This window comes from Hyla sarda, chromosome 10 (genome assembly GCF_029499605.1).
Source record: "Hyla sarda isolate aHylSar1 chromosome 10, aHylSar1.hap1, whole genome shotgun sequence".
NCBI classification, from domain to species: domain Eukaryota; kingdom Metazoa; phylum Chordata; class Amphibia; order Anura; family Hylidae; genus Hyla; species Hyla sarda.
In genome coordinates, this window is record NC_079198.1 from 120587018 (window position 1) to 120607269 (window position 20252).

At 46.1% G+C, this 20252-nt stretch overlaps 2 protein-coding genes across 7 annotated transcripts in view; one reads left to right on the forward strand and one right to left on the reverse strand.

Moving 5' to 3' along the window:
- NMNAT1 (nicotinamide nucleotide adenylyltransferase 1) overlaps positions 1-283 on the reverse strand; it is a 53323-nt gene extending 53040 nt beyond the window's left edge. Inside the window, exon 1 of one of the 3 annotated variants that reach the window (XM_056543532.1) lies at positions 163-283. The gene's annotated coding sequence lies outside the window, so the exon portion shown is untranslated. The remainder of the gene's footprint in view (positions 1-162) is intronic. The other 2 variants (XM_056543537.1, XM_056543535.1) reach the window with 2 other exon arrangements.
- Positions 178-11868, forward strand: LZIC (leucine zipper and CTNNBIP1 domain containing). 4 transcript variants are annotated; one of them, XM_056543541.1, is made up of 7 exons: positions 178-312; positions 1937-2044; positions 6317-6452; positions 9139-9237; positions 9354-9449; positions 10232-10313; positions 11519-11868. In XM_056543541.1, the coding sequence occupies exons 2-7, from the start codon at positions 1944-1946 to the stop codon at positions 11575-11577; spliced, it is 573 nt and encodes a 190-aa protein (XP_056399516.1). In that variant the 5' UTR covers positions 178-312; positions 1937-1943; the 3' UTR covers positions 11578-11868. The 4 variants fall into 4 exon arrangements, with proteins under 4 accessions (XP_056399516.1, XP_056399519.1, XP_056399518.1 ...); XM_056543544.1 differs by lacking the exon at positions 178-312 and adding an exon at positions 326-338; XM_056543543.1 differs by lacking the exon at positions 178-312 and adding an exon at positions 647-1364.
- The last annotated feature ends 8384 nt before the right edge of the window (positions 11869-20252 follow it).

Below are 20252 nucleotides of genomic sequence, written 5' to 3' on the forward strand. Positions count from 1 at the left end.
TCACAATAACCAGTGAGAGGCCATGAACACAGGGGGCAGTATTGGGAGACCTGGGAGTTTAACACCACGGCTGCCTGAATTTGACCCTAACACAAAACAGCGCCCCCTCCCTGCCGTCACCAGTCCCTCCAACAGACAAACGACACAACCCGCGGTACTCACCAGCCACACAGGGGACATTAATATGCGGTGCACTGGGACGTTCTTCCTCATTGGACGAGACCTCCGTCCCGCTCGTCTATTGGTTGTCCAGCCGTGACGTCATCGGGATGCGCTGACACACCCCCTCGTGAAGCCGGGTGCGGGTGTCAGGTAGGGAGGACTAATGTGGCGGCGCTGTGTGTTGTTTGTATTTACCTGATAGCGGCTCGTGGCACCGGGTGTGGTTGGGTGATAGGGGGCGCCTGTCCGGCCCGGGACCCCTGTCTGTGTCCCTACCAGGGACCATGGTTCTTTACTGGCAGCAGATCTGCATAACAGCACTACACAAAGGAGGGAGGGGACGGATCATTGTCTTCATCTAGGGCGGTGGTGTCACAACTGTGGACCTCCAGCTGTTGCAAAACTACAACTCCCAGCGTGCCCGGACAGCCAAAGGCTGTCCGGGCATGCTAGGAGTTGTAGTTTTGCAACAGCTGGAGGTCCACAGTTTGGAAACCACCGCTTATACAAATGGGTCTTACCAAGGGGGCATGCACATCCTGCCCACTAGTGGTATATGTTTGGTCCCTGTGGTGCCCACCTAGGGTGCCCACTATTCCCACACGCCTTACCCTGCGGGGCCCATGTGCCATATAGATACATGCCGTACCTAATTACATTACCTAGGGTGCCCACTGTTCCCACACGCCTTACCCTGCGGGGCCCATGTGCCATATAGATACATGCCGTACCTAATTACATTACCTAGGGTGCCCACTGTTCCCACACTCCTTACCCTGCAGGGCCCATGTGCAAGATAGATACATGCCGTACCTATGTACATTACCTAGGGTGCCCACTATTCTCACACGCCTTACCCTGCAGGGCCCATGTGCCATATAGATACATGCTGTACCTATGTACATTACCTAGGGTGCCCACTATTCTCACACGCCTTACCCTGCAGGGCCCATGTGCCATATAGATACATGCCGTACCTATGTACATCACCTAGGGTGCCCACTGTTCCCACATACCTTACTTCGTGTGCTTGCAGGGCCCATGTTAGCCATCTTTTGTGCCTAATGGGACAAAGCAGGCTACCTAGGGTGCATGCCATACCAATGTACATTACCTGGGGTATATATCTGGCCCATGTGTCTCACCCAGGCTGCCCATATGCAGTACTTGGGGTACATACTGAGCCCATGTGTGTGACTAGGGTGAGTGTGCTGTTCCAGCAGGGCCTATGTACGTTATCAATAGGGCCGGATAGGCCCATGTTTTCCTTGGTGGGATCTGAACCTAAGACCCCAGCGTTGCAAGGAAACAGTGCTAACTAATGAGCCGCTGTGCTGAGCCATTAAAATGAACCCCTCGTCTCCTCCCTCCCCCATTATATGACTGATAAAATAATTCCAGCCTCAGGCGTCACATCCAGTTTAATGCTCCCTCGCTCCTCACATGCCTCCTCCTCCTTCCCATCAGACAGTATTAGGCTATAGCTTGTCTTATGACAATACGGTACTTTCCTACTGCTCCCTGTTGCTTGGTACCAGCAGCCATTTTTCTGTGCAGGTGGAGGAATTGTTCTATCTTCTACCATCTCTTCTATAAGTGACCACGTTGTCTGCACTACAGCCTGGAGTTCCGTGTGGTCACTTCTAGCTGGGCAAAGCCTGTTGCTAAACTCCTAGGTTTACTTGAGCATATAAAGGTTTACGAGCATATAAACTAGGATCGTACATTTCGTGTCTTGAGGAGAATTCAAACTCAAATAATTTCCTTTTGTCAGGGACAACATGGCGTCGAGAGGGAAGAGCGAGACCAGTAAACTCCGACAGAACTTAGAGGAGCAATTGGATCGTCTGATGCAGCAGCTCCAGGACTTGGAAGAATGCAGGTACTGTATTGCCCTGTCCAGGTCACCATCTTACAATTTGGCTCCATTCACTTCAATGGAACTAAGCTGCAATATCACACACAACCTTAGGACAGGTGTGGTGCTGTTTAAAAAAATAAATAATAATAATATTTTTTATAATCCTTGATAACTCCTTTAAAGGAAACCTGTCATCAGAATTTACCATACATAACATGTAGCAACGTGTTGTACAGTCATGGCCGTAAATGTTGGCACCCCTGAAATTTTTCAAGAAAATGAAGTATTTCTCACAGAAAAGGATTGCAGTAACACATGTTTTGCTATACACATGTTTATTCCCTTTGTGTGTATTGGAACTAAACCAAAAAAGGAGGAAAAAAAGCAAATTGGACATAATGTCACCAAACTCCAAAAATGGGCTGGACAAAATTATTGGCACCTGTAACTTAATATTTGGTTGCACACCCTTTGGAAAAAATAACTGAAATCAGTGGCTTCCTATAACCATCAATAAGCTTCTTACACCTCTCAGCCGGGATGTTGGACAACTCTTCCTTTACAAACTGCTCCAGGTCTCTTATTGGAAGGCGCCTTTTCCCAACAGCAATTTTAAGATCTCTCCACAGGTGATCAATGGGATTTAGATCTGGACTCATTGCTGCCACTTTAGAACTCTCCAGCTCTTTGTTGCCATCCATTTCTGGGGCTTTTTGACGTATGTTTGGGGTCATTGTCCTGCTGGAAGACCCAAGATCAGTGTGACCCAAAATCTGTTGGTAATCCTCAGATTTCATGATGCCTTGTACATATTCAAGGCCCCCCCAGTGCCAGAGGCAGCAAAACATCATTGAACCTCCACCATATTTCACTGTAGGTACTGTGTTCTTTTCTTTGTAGGCCTCATTCCGTTTTTGGTAAACAGTAGAATGATGTGATTTACCAAAAAGCTCTATCTTGGTCTCATCCGTCCACAAGATGTTTTCCCGAAGGATTTTGGCTTACTCAAGTTCATTTTGGAAAAATGCAGTCTTGCTTTTTTATGTCTCTGTGTCAGCAGTGGTGTCCTCCTGGGTCTCCTGCCATAGCGTTTTATTTCATTTAAATGTCGACGGATAGTTCGCGCTGACACTGATGCTCCCTGAGCCTGCAGGGCAGCTTGAATATCTTTGGAACTTGTTTGGGGCTGCTTATCCACCATCTGCACTATCCTGTGTTGACACCTTTCTTGAATTTTTCTCTTCCGTCCACACCCAGGGAGATTAGCTACAGTGCCACGGGTTGCAAACTTCTTGGACAAAGGCAAATCTAGATCTCTGGAGATGGACTTGTAATCTTGAAATTGTTGATATTTTTCCTCAATTTTGGTTCTCAAGTCCTCAGACAATTCTCTTCTCCTCTTTCTGTTGTCCATGCTTAGTGTGGCACACACAGACACACAATGCAAAGACTTAGTGAACTTCTCTCCTTTTTATCTACTTTCAGGTGTGATTTTTTTATTTTTTTTTATATTGCCCACACCTGTTACTTGCCCAAAGTGAGTTTAAAGGAGCATCGCATGCTTGAAACAATCTTAATTATCCACAATTATGAAAGGGTGCCAATAATTTTGTCCAGCCCATTTTTGGACGTTGGTGACATTATGTCCAATTTGCTGTTTTTTCCTCCTTTTTTGGTTTAGTTCCAAGACACATGTGTAGGGAATAAACATGTGTATAGCAAAACATGTGTTACTGCAATCCTTTTCTGTGAGAAATACTTCATTTTCTTGAAAAATTTCAGGGGTGCCAACATTTACGGCCATGATTGTATATGGTAAAATCTTCCACCTTACCGTGCCCGGGAGACTTTCCTTCGCGCAGTGACAGTGAAGATAAGAAATTTAAAAGGTTCCCCCCCCCCCCCACTGACCATCCACCTCTAGTCCCGTCTGCTCAAGCTGTAATCACGCCCCCTCAACGTGACTGACAGTCCGGGCGCGGCTTTGCATCATAGCTCTGCCCTGTCTGCTCAGGGAGCAGAGCGGTGACGCTGGCGATCAACACACTGAGGGTTCTTAATTACAGCTGGAGAAGACAGGACTAGAGGAGGATGGCTACCATCCATGGGACTATTTACAGGCCAGTGAGGGACACCTTCCTATATCTTCACCATAGCTGCGGGCGGGAACTTCCCTCAGACCTGGTAAGAATTAAGATTTTACCATATATAACGCTTGCCCATGCGTGTTATATGGAAAATCTGATTACAGGTTCCCTTAAAAGGAAACCTGTCATCACAATTTGCCCCATTACACTGTTTAACTCCTCATACCCCAGTGTAAAGAATGATTCCTACCATATGAATTATATAAAAACAAAAGAGAGCACTCTATAGCGTAAACCACACGGGTGGATATGGCAAAAGGAATGATTATGCAAGCCTCTTACCCCAGGTGGTTGTGTGGTAAGCGTGAGTGAGCGATAGGGTCCGGTCTGCAGCCTCCCAACCAAGTAGACAGCAACTGGGGATAGACTTCCAAAGAGTTGCGGGTCTCCACGGCGCTGACCAGGAACGGACACGTCAGGTAAGTAGAAAGGTGATTTTATTGGGACAATGCAACGCGTTTCACCGCGCAAGCGCGGTGAAACGCGTTGCGTTATCCCAATAAAATCACCTTTCTACTTACCTGACGTGTCCGTTCCTGGTCAGCGCCGTGGAGACCCGCCACTCTTTGGAAGTCTATCCCCATATGAATTATATGCCAAGCCGGTCATGAAGTCCTCGGTAAAAGAAGTTTTATTCCACCGCGCTCCATATGGTAATGACTGCTAAGTATTTGGGCTGTAACTAGTCATTGCAGTTCACCTGGGATTACACCTTGGCAGACACAATTGACCAGTATCACTTGCAGCAGCCAAGTAGCTTTAGGGCTCTGTGCAGGGACACCCTGAAGCCGACTCTTTACTGGCTGCTGAGAGTGATGTAGGAGGCACCAAGGACTGAAAGACCAGCCCAGATTTACTACACACATGGTATGTTGACAATGAATTGGACACAGAATTTGTATTTAGGCTATAAACAGCTTGAGAGCCACAGGTTTGATACCGCTCCCCACTAAGTTACTGGCCTTTGCAGATTGTCTGTCTGTCTTTAGGGACGTGCATTTTTTTTTCTGCAGTGTAAGGGTAGTGTCACACGTAGTGCATCCGCAGCGTATTTGATGCTGCGTGTGCAAAGACCATCCCTAGAGTGAGCCTCCTGCTGTGCCCTGCATTGTCTGCTGGTTGCAGCAATCTGCCGCTATGAGCAGAAACTTAGGGATCTGTGAGTTGCGCACATGCACAGTTTACTCACAATAGGTAAACCAAAGAAAAGGACTGGCGTCCTGCACTCACCACATAAGACCTGGTTATCAGGCTCCCATCTCGGGCTGCTCCTCCGGCAGGGACTTCAAGACAGCGTGGGGCGCTCGGAGGCGACTGCCGGCGGTTTCACGCATAGGAATGCGCTTCTTCCGGCCTCCTGCAGCAGCCCGAGATGGGAGCCTGATAACCAGGTCTTATGCGGTGAGTGCAGGACGCCTGTCCTTTTCTTTGGTTTACCTATTGTTGACTACTGTTTACATTGTCTTAGCACAGCGGTTACTGCACACAGCTGGTTACCTTACCTGGAGTGAGCATATCCATCTCGAGGAACTGCAGGCTTAAGGCATCAGTGCCATTTTTTCGTTCTTTGGTTATATACAGTTTACTCACAGACTTCAAGGCTGCTTTCCCTGCTCCCTAAGCTAGGCTGAGAGCAAACTGCGCATACGCACGCGACTCGCAGATCCCTATGTATCTGCTCGTAGTGGCGGATAGCTGCTACAAGCAGACCAGCAAGAGGCTCACTCTAGGGATGGTCATTAGAGATGAGCGAACTTACAGTAAATTCGATTCGTCACGAACTTCTCGGCTCGGCAGTTGATGACTTTTCCTGCATAAATTAGTTCAGCTTTCAGGTGCTCCCGTGGGCTGGAAAAGGTGGATACAGTCCTAGGAGACTCTTTCCTAGGACTGTCTCCACCTTTTCCAGCCCACCGGAGCACCGGAAAGCTGAACTAATTTATGCAGGAAAAGTCAGCAACCACCGAGCCGAGAAGTTCGTGACAAATTGAATTTACTGTAAGTTCGCTCATCTCTAATGGTCATCAGTGCATTCTTGGCGTCAAATAGGCTTTGGATGCGCTGCATGTGAACTTACCGTTATGAATAACATTGCTGTGTCACATGCGAAGCTGCCCTGGATTAATAGGCTAATTTATTCCTTCAGAGAGGAGCTGGATGCAGATGAATATGAGGAGACGAAGAAAGAGACGCTGGAGCAGCTAAGTGAATTCAACGACTCGCTGCAGAAGATTATCGCAGGGAACATGACGCTGGTGGATGAGCTCGGCGGGATGCAGCTGGTGAGGAAATCTGTTAGGTAAATCCGTGATCGTACCCTGTGAATCTCCAGCTATTGCAAAGCAACAACCAGGGCATCCTAGGAGCTGTAGTTTTTTTTGGAAAACTCTGGTGGAAAACTCATTATTATTATTTTTTTTATCAACTGGTGCCAGAAAGTTAAACAGATTTGTAAATTACTTCTATTAAAAAAAAATCTTAATCCTTTCAGTGCTTATTAGCTTCTGAATACTACAGAGGAAATTATTTTCTTTTTGGAACACAGTGCTCTCTGCTGACATCTCTGTCCAATTTAGGAACTGTCCAGAGCAGCATAGGTTTGCTATGGGGATTTTCTCCTACTCTGACAGTTCTTAAAATGGTCAGAGATGTTAACAGAGAGCACTGTGTTCCAAAATGAAAATAATTTCCTCTGTAGTATTTAGCAGCTAATAAGTACTGGAAGGATTAAGATTTTTTGCTAGAAGTAATTTACAAATCTGTTTAACTTTAAAAATAAAATAAAAATAAAGTATTCCACCGGAGTACCCCTTTAATAGCTGGAGGGGCACAGGTTAGAGACATAAGACTGTGAAGTTTCTTCAATCTAACATCTGATCATCAGGCACTTGGTTGCAGTATAGAACTGCACCATAATGCCATAAAAACCCACACTTACCTTACTCACTCCTGTCAACTGCCGGTAAGTGTGGGTCCTATTTTTTAATCACCCCATCCCTGGTCAAAAAGTCTGTTTAAAAATGCTCTGCCTGAAGAACCTCTTTAAAGTATAACAGAAAAAGGAATATCCAGTGCGGTAGATAAAGTAAAACAGGAACTCTTTATTCACGGATCAAGTAGAAACATACAGGACAAACGCCTTGGCGTTTGTCCTGTATGTTTCTACTTGATCGGTGAATAAAGAGTTCCTGTTTTACTTCATCTACCGCACTGGATATTCCTTTTTTTGTATATCTGCTGTATTGGTCCGGGAGCGCAGGTGAATTGAGGTCTGCAGTGGTGAGCTGTCAGTTGTTCTTGATTTGCTTTAAAGCGTACCTGTCGGATCACCCAAAAAAAAACTATTATATGTTGCTCAGTATCTAATCCTGATTATGTACATATCATTTTTATGTGTCTATGACTTATATTTCTCTCAGAATTAGCTTTATTTCTGAATTACCTTAATGTTGTCGACTAGTAGCAGGGGTGGCAGGTCCTTTCTTCTCCTCAGGTGATAACCACTCCCCCCCCCCCTCACTCTCCTCAGTCACTGGTCAGGGGAGTGAGCATCTGTAACCCTCTCCCTTCTGGTTTTATGCTATACACCCACACTGTGTGCTTGAAGCTTTTGCAAAACTACAGCTCCCAGCATGCCCACACATCCTTTGGGTTGTAGTTTTGCAACAGCTGGAGGCATATGATTGGTAAAACTCAGATTTGCAGCAGTGTTGCTGCAGGCTGCGTTCCTCCTACTGATTCAAAACTATAACTCCAAGCATGCCCACACATCATTTGGCTGTGCAGGCATGTTGGGAGTTGTAGTTTTACAACAGCTGGAGGCATATGATTGTAGTCCCCCTGTATTAGATAGATACACACACATTGTCTTAATTTGTTCATACAAATACACATTACCTAGACAACACAGATTTACACACATACATATATATCCACACATTATATATATATATATATATATATATATATATACATACATATACACACACACACATGCAGGGACACTTACTTTTTAAACAAAAAATCCTCCATTTAGTCCCCAGCTTCTTTCATCATCTACTCACAGGCAGCAGTGTACTCCCGCCCCTCAGAAGATCAGTGTGTGCAGTGTTATAGCCCCTAGAGGGAGCTATAAGACTGCAAAAAAAGTGTGAATAAAAAGTTTAAAAAAAGATAATTTAACCCCTTCCCTAATAAAAGTAAGAATCACCCCCCTTTTTCCATAAAAAAATAAATTAAATAAAAAACCTGTGTAAATAAAAATAAACACGTGGTATCATCACGTGCAGAAATGTCCGAACTGTAAAAATATATATAGTAAATTAAACCGCACGGTCAATGGCGTACGCGCAAAAAAATTCCAAAGTCCAAAATAGCGTCTTTTTGGTCACTTTTTATATCATGAAAAAGTTAATAAAAAGCCGTGCCGCCCCCTAGGCAGAAAAATAAAAAAAAAAGTTATATGGGTCAGAAGATGACAATTTTAAACGTATTAATTTTCCTGCATGTAGTTATGATTTTTTTCCAGAAGTCCGACAAAATCAAACCTATATAAGTAGGGGATCATTTTAATCGTATGGACCTACAGAATAAAGAAAAGGTGTCCTTTTTACGAAAAAATGCACTGTGTAGAGACGGAAGCTCCCAAAATTTACAAAATGGCATTTTTTTTTCTTCAATTTTTTCGCACAATGAAATTTTTCATCGTGGATTTTTTGGTAAAATGACTAATGTCACTGCAAAGTAGAATTGGTGGCGCAAAATAGAAGCCATAATATGGAATTTTAGGTGCAAAATTTAAAGGGTTATGATTTTAAAAAGGTAAGGAGGAAAAAACGAAAGTGCAAAAAACAGAAAACCCTAAGGGGTTAATGTTGACTCCCCACATATAAAATGCCACTTAGACCATTACAGGAATCTAATATGTCCTATGCTTTGATACATTTTACTCTGTCTTTGTCTTTTTAGGCCATTCAAGCAGCCATCAGCCAAGCATTTAAGACCCCCGAAGTCATCAGAATGTTTGCCAAGAAGCAGCCTGGGCAGCTAAGGACACGGTTAGCCGAGGTGTGTTAGTAGAGGTCTCTGTATCAGGTTTATCAAAGTTTTCCCTCAATTTTCTTAAATAAAAAATAAAACGTGTTGTGTGGCCTCAACCAAATAGTCCATTCCTTATTTTACAGATGGACCGAGACTTAATGGTGGGCAAATTGTCCCGAGATGTTTACACACAGCAGAAAGGAGAAATCCTCACCGCTTTACGGAAACTGGGAGAGAAGGTAAAATCTCTGTAATGTCCTCTGTCCATCCTCCTGGAAATGAGAAATATATGCAGTGACCATTAGTAAGAGCCACTACATACAGATTAGCGCGGCTACCATTTACCCCAGTGATGAATCTGTCTTCAGAGAGCTTCCTCTAGAGCAGTGTATCCCAACCTGTGTCTATTCTGTTGAAAAACTTGAAAAACTACAACTTGCCCTGTCGTCCGCTGTCAGTTCATCATGAGAGTTGTAGTTTCACAACAGCTGGCGAGCCACATGGTGCAGTAGGTATTTCAGACAGTATAATAATAAGATATATATATATATATATATATATATATATATATATATATATATATATACACAGATATCATTTTAAAATATTTTTTTTTTGTCTGGTTAAAATCTAGTGAAATTACATTTTGTTCCGAACGCTGCCTGCGGGGGTCGTGATGTCACGGCCACGCCCCTCTTGATGTCACACCACGCCCCCTCAATGCAAGTCTATGGGAGGGGGCCTGGTAGCTGCCACGCCCCCTCCCATTGACTTGCACTGAGGGAGCAAGGTGTGACATCATGAGGGGCATGGCCGTGAAGTCAAGACTTGAGCACTGGGGCAGTGGAGTACCTCTTTAAGTCAATGAGAATTATTCAAATTGTGTAGTCAAAAGCTTTACCTGCTTTCGACTTTCCAACCATAAACAGGCCAGAAGGGCTGGGAAACCAAAATTCTGAGATGAGAATACCTCTTTATGTTAAACAATTGTTACATCTTACTCTCTCCCCTTTGTGTTTAGCTGACTGTGGAGGATGAGGCTTTCCTATCAGAGAATGCTGGGGCGGCTCTCAGCCAATTTCAGAAGGTGTCCGAAGGTTTAGGTAAATCATAAGATCTATTCTTCTTTTACTTAGCGCTGGCAGAAGTGTCAGTCACGTGTGTGGATGTAAATGTCAGGTAAGAAATAGGAGGTATTCAGAGCTATGTCTGTATTTTTATTGAAGAACACTGCAGTCAGCCAGCGCCCTCTACGTATTGAGTAGACCATGGTCCCAGGCACCACTTTTTTCAGGGGCGGTACTTTGCTGCCCCTTTTTTTTTTTTTTTGTGCCACCTGCCAGTCTGAGCTGCTTAATAGTGCAGCGGCCACTTTGACACAGTGAGCCTGCGGCCGGCCGGCCTGGGTCTGACGAGGGATGTCGCGCAGGTGAGAAGCACTGTGCAGGCCAGGTGTGTGTGTGTCGGGGGGGGGGGGGGTCGATGTTACCTAATGTGGAGAAGCTACCTACTTACTGTGGAGAAACTGTTACCTACCTACTGTGGGGAATCTATGCTACCTAATGTCACGTATAGGCAGGGAAGATTGAAGCCCTGAACTCACCCGCTCCCAGTTGCCCTGCCTACTTGCGTACCCACCCAAGGTCGACGTGTCCACAACCATGGTGACAGTCCCTGCCTTAATAAGTGCAGGGAGTAAAACATCAACAAAATAAACTTAAAATATAGACAGAGGTCGGGACACTGTATGGAATCACACACAAACATACACACACAATATTTCAAAGTCCACAAGCCGAGTCAGTACCAACAGAAAAGCCAAATCGCAGAAACAGGAGAGGAAGTCAGAGAGCTGAGCCAATGGGTCAGATATGCCAGACATACAAGATACAGTATAAACTCTAGCTAGGAGTATGAACTCTTTCGCAGGCAAGGCCTGGATGAATACTGAGGATTTAAATAGGGAGCTAAGCAGGTGAAAATCTTGGACCCAGGCAGCACAATGTCTTGGGCCGGCCCTGGAGTAGGCTCATCTCCTGTCCACTACATATTTCCCCAGTTCCCATTTGTGTAGGGTAGATAATCCCTTTATTGTCCTCCACAATAAAATAAACACTCCTATACTCCTATGGCCCGATATTATTATTGTATAACTCTTTATAATCGCATGAAAGTAACAGTTTATGTATGTCCCCCCTTTGTGTATAGTGATATGGCTCCTAAACCTTGTCTTCTCTTGTATCTAGTTTTTTGTACTTCTGACTTGTTTGTCCCTAGTAGTGTTAATTTGTTATTTTGGTGTTTCTAGGATCGGGAGACAAAGTTTTGGCTCTGGCAAGTATTGAGGTGGAGAACACTAAGAAGTGAGGCGCAGGATGGAGCGCAGGCGATTCCTCGCTGTGTTTTACATTGAACAGACCGGATCTCCTTGGCGGGGGAAGGGAATGTACTTGTTCAGTTTTGTATCGGCAGTTTTCATACTGTGGGGATTTTTTAGGATCCATCCCGTGGCGTCACCGTCCATCCGTGTAGCTTTTTTATTTTAATCTTTTTACAATGCGCCGGACCGTTCACTTCCTTTTCCATGCACTTTTTTTTTCTTGGGTTTCTTTTTTGTAATGTGACTAAGTGTAGGATAATAAATTATGAAAACAGTGAGTATTCTCCTCCTTGAATTTACTATGGGCATCTATCGTCAAATCTGCTACTTTGTGCACATTAGGTCTCGGTAAGAGATGGAACAATTTACTTTTATAGAGCACATGGCAGAAGTATTGGTTTAGGAACAGGTATTAAAGGAGTTATCAAGGATTAGACAAACACCTGACTTCTTCCAAAAACAGCTCCAAACCTGTCCTCAGGTTGTATGTGGTATTGCACTTTAGTTCTATTGAAGTGAATGGAGTCAAGTTGTAAAGCCACTCCCAACCTGAGGACAGGTGTGGTGGTGTTTTTGGAAGAATTTACCAGTTTTTCTATTTCTGGATAAAACCTTTGGCTGTCCAGGCATGCTGGGAGTTGTAGTTTTGCAACAGCTGGAGCCACACTGGTTGGAAAATACTGTTGGGAGGTTGAAGGTGCGCAGACTCTGGCATATGAGAGGTCCAAATATGCCCTTTGTGTCTCGTAACAGGACTGCCACAATATGTGGCATGGGAAGGGTTGGGAGTTTTACAAATTTTGGGTGCTTTTAGATTAAAACTGTATTTTTGTATGGAATTTAGAAAACTTTAAAGGGGCACTCTGGAGGGATTTTTTTTTTTTTTTTATATATCAACTGGAAACAAAGTTATACAAATTTGTAAATTGATAAATTGGAATCCGTCTCCGGTATGCTCCAGGGGAAGTTGTGTAGTTCTTTCCAGTCTGACCAGAGTGCTCTCTGCTGCCACCTCTGTCTGTGCCAGGAACTGTCCAGAGCACGAACAAATCCCCATAGCCAACCTCTCCTGCTTTGGACCTTTCCTGACATGGACAGAGGTGGCAAACAAAGAGCAGACTGGAAAGAACTACACAACTTCCTCTGGAACATACAGCAGCTGATATGTACTGGAAGGGTTAAGGTTTTTAAATAGAAGTAATCTGTAAATCTGTTTAATTTTCTGGCACCAGTTGATTTGAAAACCTTTTTTTTCCCCCGGAATACCCCTTTACATCACTTTAGATAGAAGACACCTCATTTATTTTTGCTATCTATAGGGACATTTTCTGTACAGGCAAGGAGAACACGCTTTTGGCTTCTGCTGGGTGAATGGAGGTCTGTGGATACATTTGATATATACTCCAGGAGTTCTCTGATGCGTGCGCTTATACATTTTTATCCTTTAAGTAACTCATTAATATTCCTCTCCGGTGATAACATTCAGCCCTCCCCCCGGCTTCTTGTGCGTTGCGGAGAAGGATTAAGTGTGGTAGCTAATGAAGAAAAATAATCCCCCCAGCGCTTGTACCACCGTCGTGAATTTGTAAATTAAAACCCCTATTGAGTTAAATGTGCGGCATTAAGCGCTCACTGAGCTGGAGACTTGGTAAATAATAGAGCACTTATCCCGGGGCAGGCTGGCATTGTACCACAAAGCTGAGATATACCGACATCTGTACATGTACACTGCTCAAAAAGGGGAACACTTACACAACACAATGTAACTCCAAGTCAATGACACTTCTGTGAAATCCCACTGTCCACTCAGGAACAACACTGATTGACAATCAATTTCACATGGAACAGACAACAGGTGGAAATGATAGGCAATTAGCAAGACACCCCCAATAAAGGAGTTGTTCTACTGGTGGTGACCACAGACCATTTCTCAATTCCTATGCTTCCTGGCTGATGTTTTGGTCACTTTTGAATGCTGGCGGTGCTTTCACTCTAGTGGTAGCATGAGACGGAGTCTACAACCCACACAAGTGGCTCAGGTAGTGCAGCTCATCCAGGATGGCACATCAATGCGAGTTGTGGCAGGAAGGTTTGCTGTGTCTGTCAGCATTGTGTCCAGAGCATGTAGGTGCTACCAGGAGACAGGCCAGTACATCAGGAGACGTGGAGGAGGCCATAGGAGGGCAACAGCCAGGCAGTAGGCCCGGTACCTCCATCTTTGTTCAAGGAGGAGCAGGAGGAGCACTGCCAGAGCCCTGCAAAATGACCTCCAGCAGGCCACAAATGTGCATGTGTCAACCCAAACGGTCAGAAACAGACTCCATGAGGGTGGTATGAAGGCCTGACATCCACAGGTGGGGGTTGTGCTTACAGTCCATCACTGTGCAGGACGTTTGGCATTTGCCAGAGAACACCAAGATTGGCAAATTCGCCACTGGCGCCCGTGCTTTTCACAGATGAAAGCAGGTTCACACTGAGCACATATGATAGACGTGACAGTCTGGAGACGTCGTGGAGAACGTTCTGCTGCCTGCAACATCCTCCAGCATGACCGGTTTGGTGGTGGGCCAGTAATGGTGTGGGTTGGCATTTCTTTGGGGGCCGCACAGCCCTCCACGTGCTTGCCAGAGGTAGCCTGACTGCCATTAGGTACCGAGATGAGATCCTCAGACCCCTTGTGAGACCATATGCTGGTGCGGTTGGCCCTGGGTTCCTCCTAATGCAAGACAATGCTGGACCTCATGTGGCTGGAGTGAGTCAGCAGTTCCTGCAAGAGGAAGGCATTGATGCTATGGACTGGCCCGCCCGTTCCCCAGACCTGAATCCGATTGAGCACATCTGGGACATCTCGCTCCATCCACCAACATCGCGTTGCACCACAGACTGTCCAGGAGTTGGCAGATGCTTTAGTCCAGGTCTGGGAGGACATCCCTCAGGAGACCATCCTCCACCTCATCAGGAGCATGCCCAGGCGTTGTAGGGAGGTCATACGGGCACGTGGAGGCCACACACACTACTGAGCCTCATTGTGACTTGTTATAAGGACATTACATAAAGTTGGATCAGCCTGTAGTGGGGTTTTCCACTGTGATTTTGAGTGTGACTCCATATCCAGACCTCCATGGGTTGATAAATTTGATTTCCATTGATAATTTTTGTGGGATTTTGTTGTCAGAACATTCAACTATGTCAAGATGAAAGTATTTCATAGGATTAGTTCCTAGATTAGGATGTGTTATCTTAGTGTTCCCTTTATTTTTTTTGAGCAGTGTATACATTAGTTATATGACCTTCCCTAAAGTAGTGAGTGCACGGCCTGTATAACCGTGTTTAATGCTGTGTCCCCTCAAAATAACTACACACACAGCCAGTAATGTCTAAACCTTGGCCGCAAAATTGAGAACACTCCTAAGTGGGAAAAGTCCAAATTGGGCCCAAAGTGTCAATATTTTCCATCACTGCCTTAAAGGGGTACTCCACTGGCCAGTGTTTGAAACATATAGGGAGAGACTTATCAAAACCTGTGCAGAGGAAAACTTGCCCAGTTGCCCATAGCAACCAATCAGATCGCTTCGTTCATTTTGCAGAGGCCTCGTTAAAAATAAAAGAAGCAATCTGATTGGCTGCTATGGGCAACTGGGCAAGTTTTCCTCTGGACAGGTTTTGATAAATCTCACCCATAGTTCCAAAAGCTGTGTGCGAGCTGCGGGGGTCAGCCCCGCCCCCTTGTGATGTCACACCCCGCCCCTCAATGCACGTCTATTTGAGTGGGCGTGGCGGCCGCCACGCCCCCTCCCATAGACTTGCATTGAACGGGTGGGGCGTGATATCACAAGGGGGCAGGGCCGACCCCCGCAGCACGTGCCCGTATGACCTGGCCAGTGGAGTAACCCTTTAAGCCTCTTTGGCATGGAGTTCACTAGAGCTTCACAGGTTATCACTGGATTCCTCCTCCATGACAACATTACGGAGCTGGTGGATTTTAGAGACCTTGCGCTCCCCCACCTTCTATTTGAGGATGTCCTGCAGGTGCAAGGCAGTGGTGGTCTTGGAGGTGTTTGGGGTCTCTGTCATGTTAGAATAATGTCCTGTGGGAGGGGGGGGGGGTCATGCTCTGCTTCACTATGTCACAGGACATGTTGGCATTCATGGTTCCCTCAATGATCTGTAGCTCCCCAGTCCCAACAGCACTCATACAGCCCCAGACCATGACACTCCACCACCATGCTTGACTATAGTCAAGACACACTTGTCGTCGTCCTTACCTGGTTCTCACCACACACACTTGACACCATCTAAACCAGTGTTTCTCAATCCATGTCCTTAGTCTTCAGCAAATTGTTTACAGGATTTCTTGTGCATCATCTTTAGAAGAAGCCTCCTTCTGGGACAACAGCCATGGAGACCAATTTGATGCAGTGTGCGGCTCAGGGTCTGAGTACTGACAGGCTGACCCCCCCTCACCCCTTCAACCTCTGCAGCATTGCTGGAAGCACTCATATGTCTTTTTCCTAAAGAAAACCTCTGGATATGACGCTGAGCATGTGCTTCTTTGGTTGACCATGGCGAGGCCTGTTCTGAGTGAAACCTGTCCTGTGAAACTGCTGTATGGTCTTGTCCACCGTGCTGCACCTCAGTTTCAAGTCTTGGCAATCTTCTCATAGCCTATGTCATCTTTATGTAGAGCAACAATTTTTTTATTTCAGATCCTCAGAGAGTTGCCTTAAAGGGGTACTCCGGTGCTTAGACATCTTATCCCCTATCCAAAGGATAGGGGATAAAATGCCTGATCGCGGGGGTCCTGCCTGATTACTGTTGATCACGGGGCCGGGGCATTGTGATGTCACGGCTCCACCCCCGTGTGACATCACGCTCCGCCCCCTCAATGCAAGCCTATAGGAGGGGACGTGACAGCCGTCACACCCCCTCCCATAGACTTGCATCGAGGGGGCTGGGCGTGACATCACGATCTTCCGTTCCCGTGGTCGGGAGCCAGAACCTCCAGCGCTGCCGGAAGCAGTAACAGGTGGGTGCTGCACATAGGCGTGCGCACGGGGTGTGCCGGGTGTGCACAGGCACACCCTAATCACCGCGGCCGCTGCTGCAGGACTTTATATTTTTTTTCTCACTACTAAACGCCAGCCCCACCAGACATCGCCGACATCACCAGCCCGACCCCCCATCCACACACCACTCCCCCCACCCCAACCCCCCCCCCCCCCCCCCGCTCGGCGCCGCAACCGCTACTACACACATTATCCCTACGCTGACTGACCTTACAGAGCGCGGGGGCTGATGGGTCCGGCGTCAGTGCGCACGGCTGCACATGACGTCATGACGCACGCGCGCACTGTTTCTGTAGAGCCCGCACAGGAGAGGCCCGCTGCCAGGGCAAGGACAGGAGAAGCCCGGGCCCCCAGCTCTGGAGTCTGGGCTGCTGGAGAGGGCGGCTAAGGAGAGAGAGGCCTGCAGCAGCAGCAAGTGCCGGTAAGTGGCTGCTGACCTGCTGCCATACATGATGGCGATGTAGTTCTGAATTGTGAGCCTACATTATGTAGGCTCACAGCTCAGGACTATATCCCCATCATGTATGATTGTGACTGTCTATTATATGTAGGCTCACAGCTAAGGACTACATCCCCATCATGTGTGATTGTCTATTATATGTAGGCTACATATAATAGACAGTCACAATCATACATGATGGGAATGTAGTCCTGAGCTGTGAGCCTACATATAATAGACAGTCACAATCATACATGATGGGGATGTAGTCATGAGCTGTGAGCCTGGGCATGTGTGGTGTGGTCAGGGCATACTGGGAGTTGCATGCTGGGAGTTGCAGTTACTACTGTAACGCCCAGCATGTCCTGATAGTATCAGGGTATGCTGGGCATTACAGTTAGTATTAACTGCAACTCCCAGCATGCCCTGATACAATCTCGGTCTGCTCTGCAGCTGTCCCAAAATTAGTTTTGGGTCAGCGGCAAAACCATAGGCTGCATCAGCCTGATACAGTCTATGGTTTTGCAGCTGACCCAAAACTACAACTCCCATTATGTTGCACTAAACTCCTGAGTCCTGGGGAAGCAATGCATTAATTTTGGGACAGCTGCAGAGCAGACCAAGATTGTATCAGGGCATGCTGGGAGTTACAGTTACTATTTGTAATGCCCAGCATGCCCTGATACAGCTTATGTTTTGCAGCTGACCCAAAACTACAACTCCCATTATGTTGCACTATACTATAGTATAGGTTATATGGTGCTACATGCTGGGGGGAGCTGTAGTTTCGGTTCAGCTGCAGAGATATAGGCTGGAATCTGGATCAAGAAATTTCCTTGATCCAGATTCCAGCCTATATCTCTGTAGCTGAACCGAAACTACAGCTCCCCCCAGCATGTAGCACCATATAACCTATACTATAGTATAGTGCAACATAATGGGAGTTGTAGTTTTGGTCACCATATATTGTATCAGGGCATGCTGGGAATTGTAGTTGGTAACTGCAAATCCCAGCATTGCATTCCTTCAAGGAATGCAATGCTGGGAGGTGCAGTTACCACCTACAATTCCCAGCATGCCCTGATACAATCTATGATGACCAAAACTACAACTCCACACATCTTGCACTATATTGGAGTACAATTTAGATTATGGTGCAACATGCTGGGAGTCCTAGTTTTGGGTCAGCTGCGGACTTTTTCAACCAATCTGGTGCAAAAAAAAAAATGTAATTTGGAATATTCCCCCCTCTGTGCCCCCATCTTATAGTAAAAGCGTTCTTCTGTTTGCCAAGTAAAGAAAAACATGAGTTTTACCATTCAACTTACTATTTTTTTTTCAAATCCACATGAAATGCATCCCTATAAACACCGACCACCAAACATACACACAAGTGGGAGGTCTAGTCAGGGCTGGTGCATGGATTTTTTACACTCTAGGCAAAACCTAATTTTGACAACCCTTTGGCTCCGCCCATTGAACCCCTTGGCAAATATAAGATCAGCGGTAGAATTAGTCCCGTAAGCCTCATGGTAAATTCTAGACTTGTCCTCCTCCCTACAATTATAACTATACTGCACCTAATGTGGGGGAACTGTACTGCACCTAATGTGGGGGAACTGTACTGCACCTAATGTGGGGGAACTGTACTGCACCAAATGTGGGGGAACTATACTGCACCTAATGTGGAGGAACTATACTGTACCTAATGTGGGGGAACTATATTGCCAACCTAATGTGGAGGAACTATACTGTACCTAATGTGGGGGAACTATACTGCCAACCTAATTTGGGGGAACTATACTGTACCTAATGTGGGGGAACTATACTGTACCTAATGTGGGGGAACTATACTGCACCTAATGTGGAGGAACTATACTGTACCTAATGGGGGGGAACTATACTGCACCTAATGGGGGGGAACTATATTGCTCCTAATGTGGGGGAACTGTACTGCACCTAATGTGGGGGAACTATATTCCACCTAATGTGGGGGAACTATATTCCACCTAATGTGGGGGAACTATATTCCACCTAATGTGGGGGAACTATACTGCACCTAATGTGGGGGAACTGTACTGCACCTAATGTGGGGGAACTGTACTGCACCTAATGTGGGGGAACTGTACTGCACCTAATGTGGGGGAACTGTACTGCACCTAATGTGGGGTAACTGTACTGCACCTAATGTGGAGGAACTATACTGCCAACCTAATGTGGGGGAACTATACTGTACCTAATGTGGGGGAACTATACTGCACCTAATGTGGGGGAACTATACTGCACCTAATGTGGGGGAACTATACTGCACCTAATGTGGGGGAACTGTACTGCACCTAATGTGGGGGAACTGTACTGCACCTAATGTGGAGGAACTATACTGTACCTAATGTGGGGGAACTATACTGCCAACCTAATTTGGGGGAACTATACTGTACCTAATGTGGGGGAACTATACTGCACCTAATGTGGGGGAACTATACTGCATCTAATGGGGGGGAACTATACTGCATCTAATGGGGGGAACTATATTGCTCCTAATGTGGGGGAACTGTACTGCACCTAATGTGGGGGAACTATATTCCACCTAATGTGGGGGAACTATATTCCACCTAATGTGGGGGAACTATATTCCACCTAATGTGGGGGAACTATATTCCACCTAATGTGGGGGAACTATATTCCACCTAATGTGGGGGAACTGTACTGCACCTAATGTGGGGGAACTGTACTGCACCTAATGTGGGGGAACTGTACTGCACCTAATGTGGGGGAACTGTACTGCACCTAATGTGGGGGAACTGTACTGCACCTAATGTGGGGGAACTGTACTGCACCTAATGTGGGGGAACTGTACTGCACCTAATGTGGGGGAACTGTACTGCACCTAATGTGGGGGAACTGTACTGCACCTAATGTGGGGGAACTGTACTGCCAACCTAATGTGGGGGAACTATACTGCCAACCTAATGTGGGGGAACTGTACTGCCAACCTAATGTGGGGGAACTGTACTGCACCTAGTGTGGGGGAACTGTACTGCCAACCTAATTTGGGGGAACTATACTGTACCTAATGTGGGGGAACTATACTGTACCTAATGTGGGGGAACTATACTGCACCTAATGTGGAGGAACTATACTGTACCTAATGGGGGGG

Coding starts and splice junctions, on each gene's coding strand:
- LZIC (XM_056543541.1), top strand. CDS start 1,944: ATGGCGTCGAGAGGGAAGAGCGAGACCAGTAAACTCCGACAGAACTTA. Junction 6,453..9,138: donor AGCTCGGCGGGATGCAGCTG/GTGAGGAAATCT, acceptor TTGTCTTTTTAG/GCCATTCAAGCAGCCATCAG. Junction 10,314..11,518: donor GAAGGTGTCCGAAGGTTTAG/GTAAATCATAAG, acceptor TGGTGTTTCTAG/GATCGGGAGACAAAGTTTTG.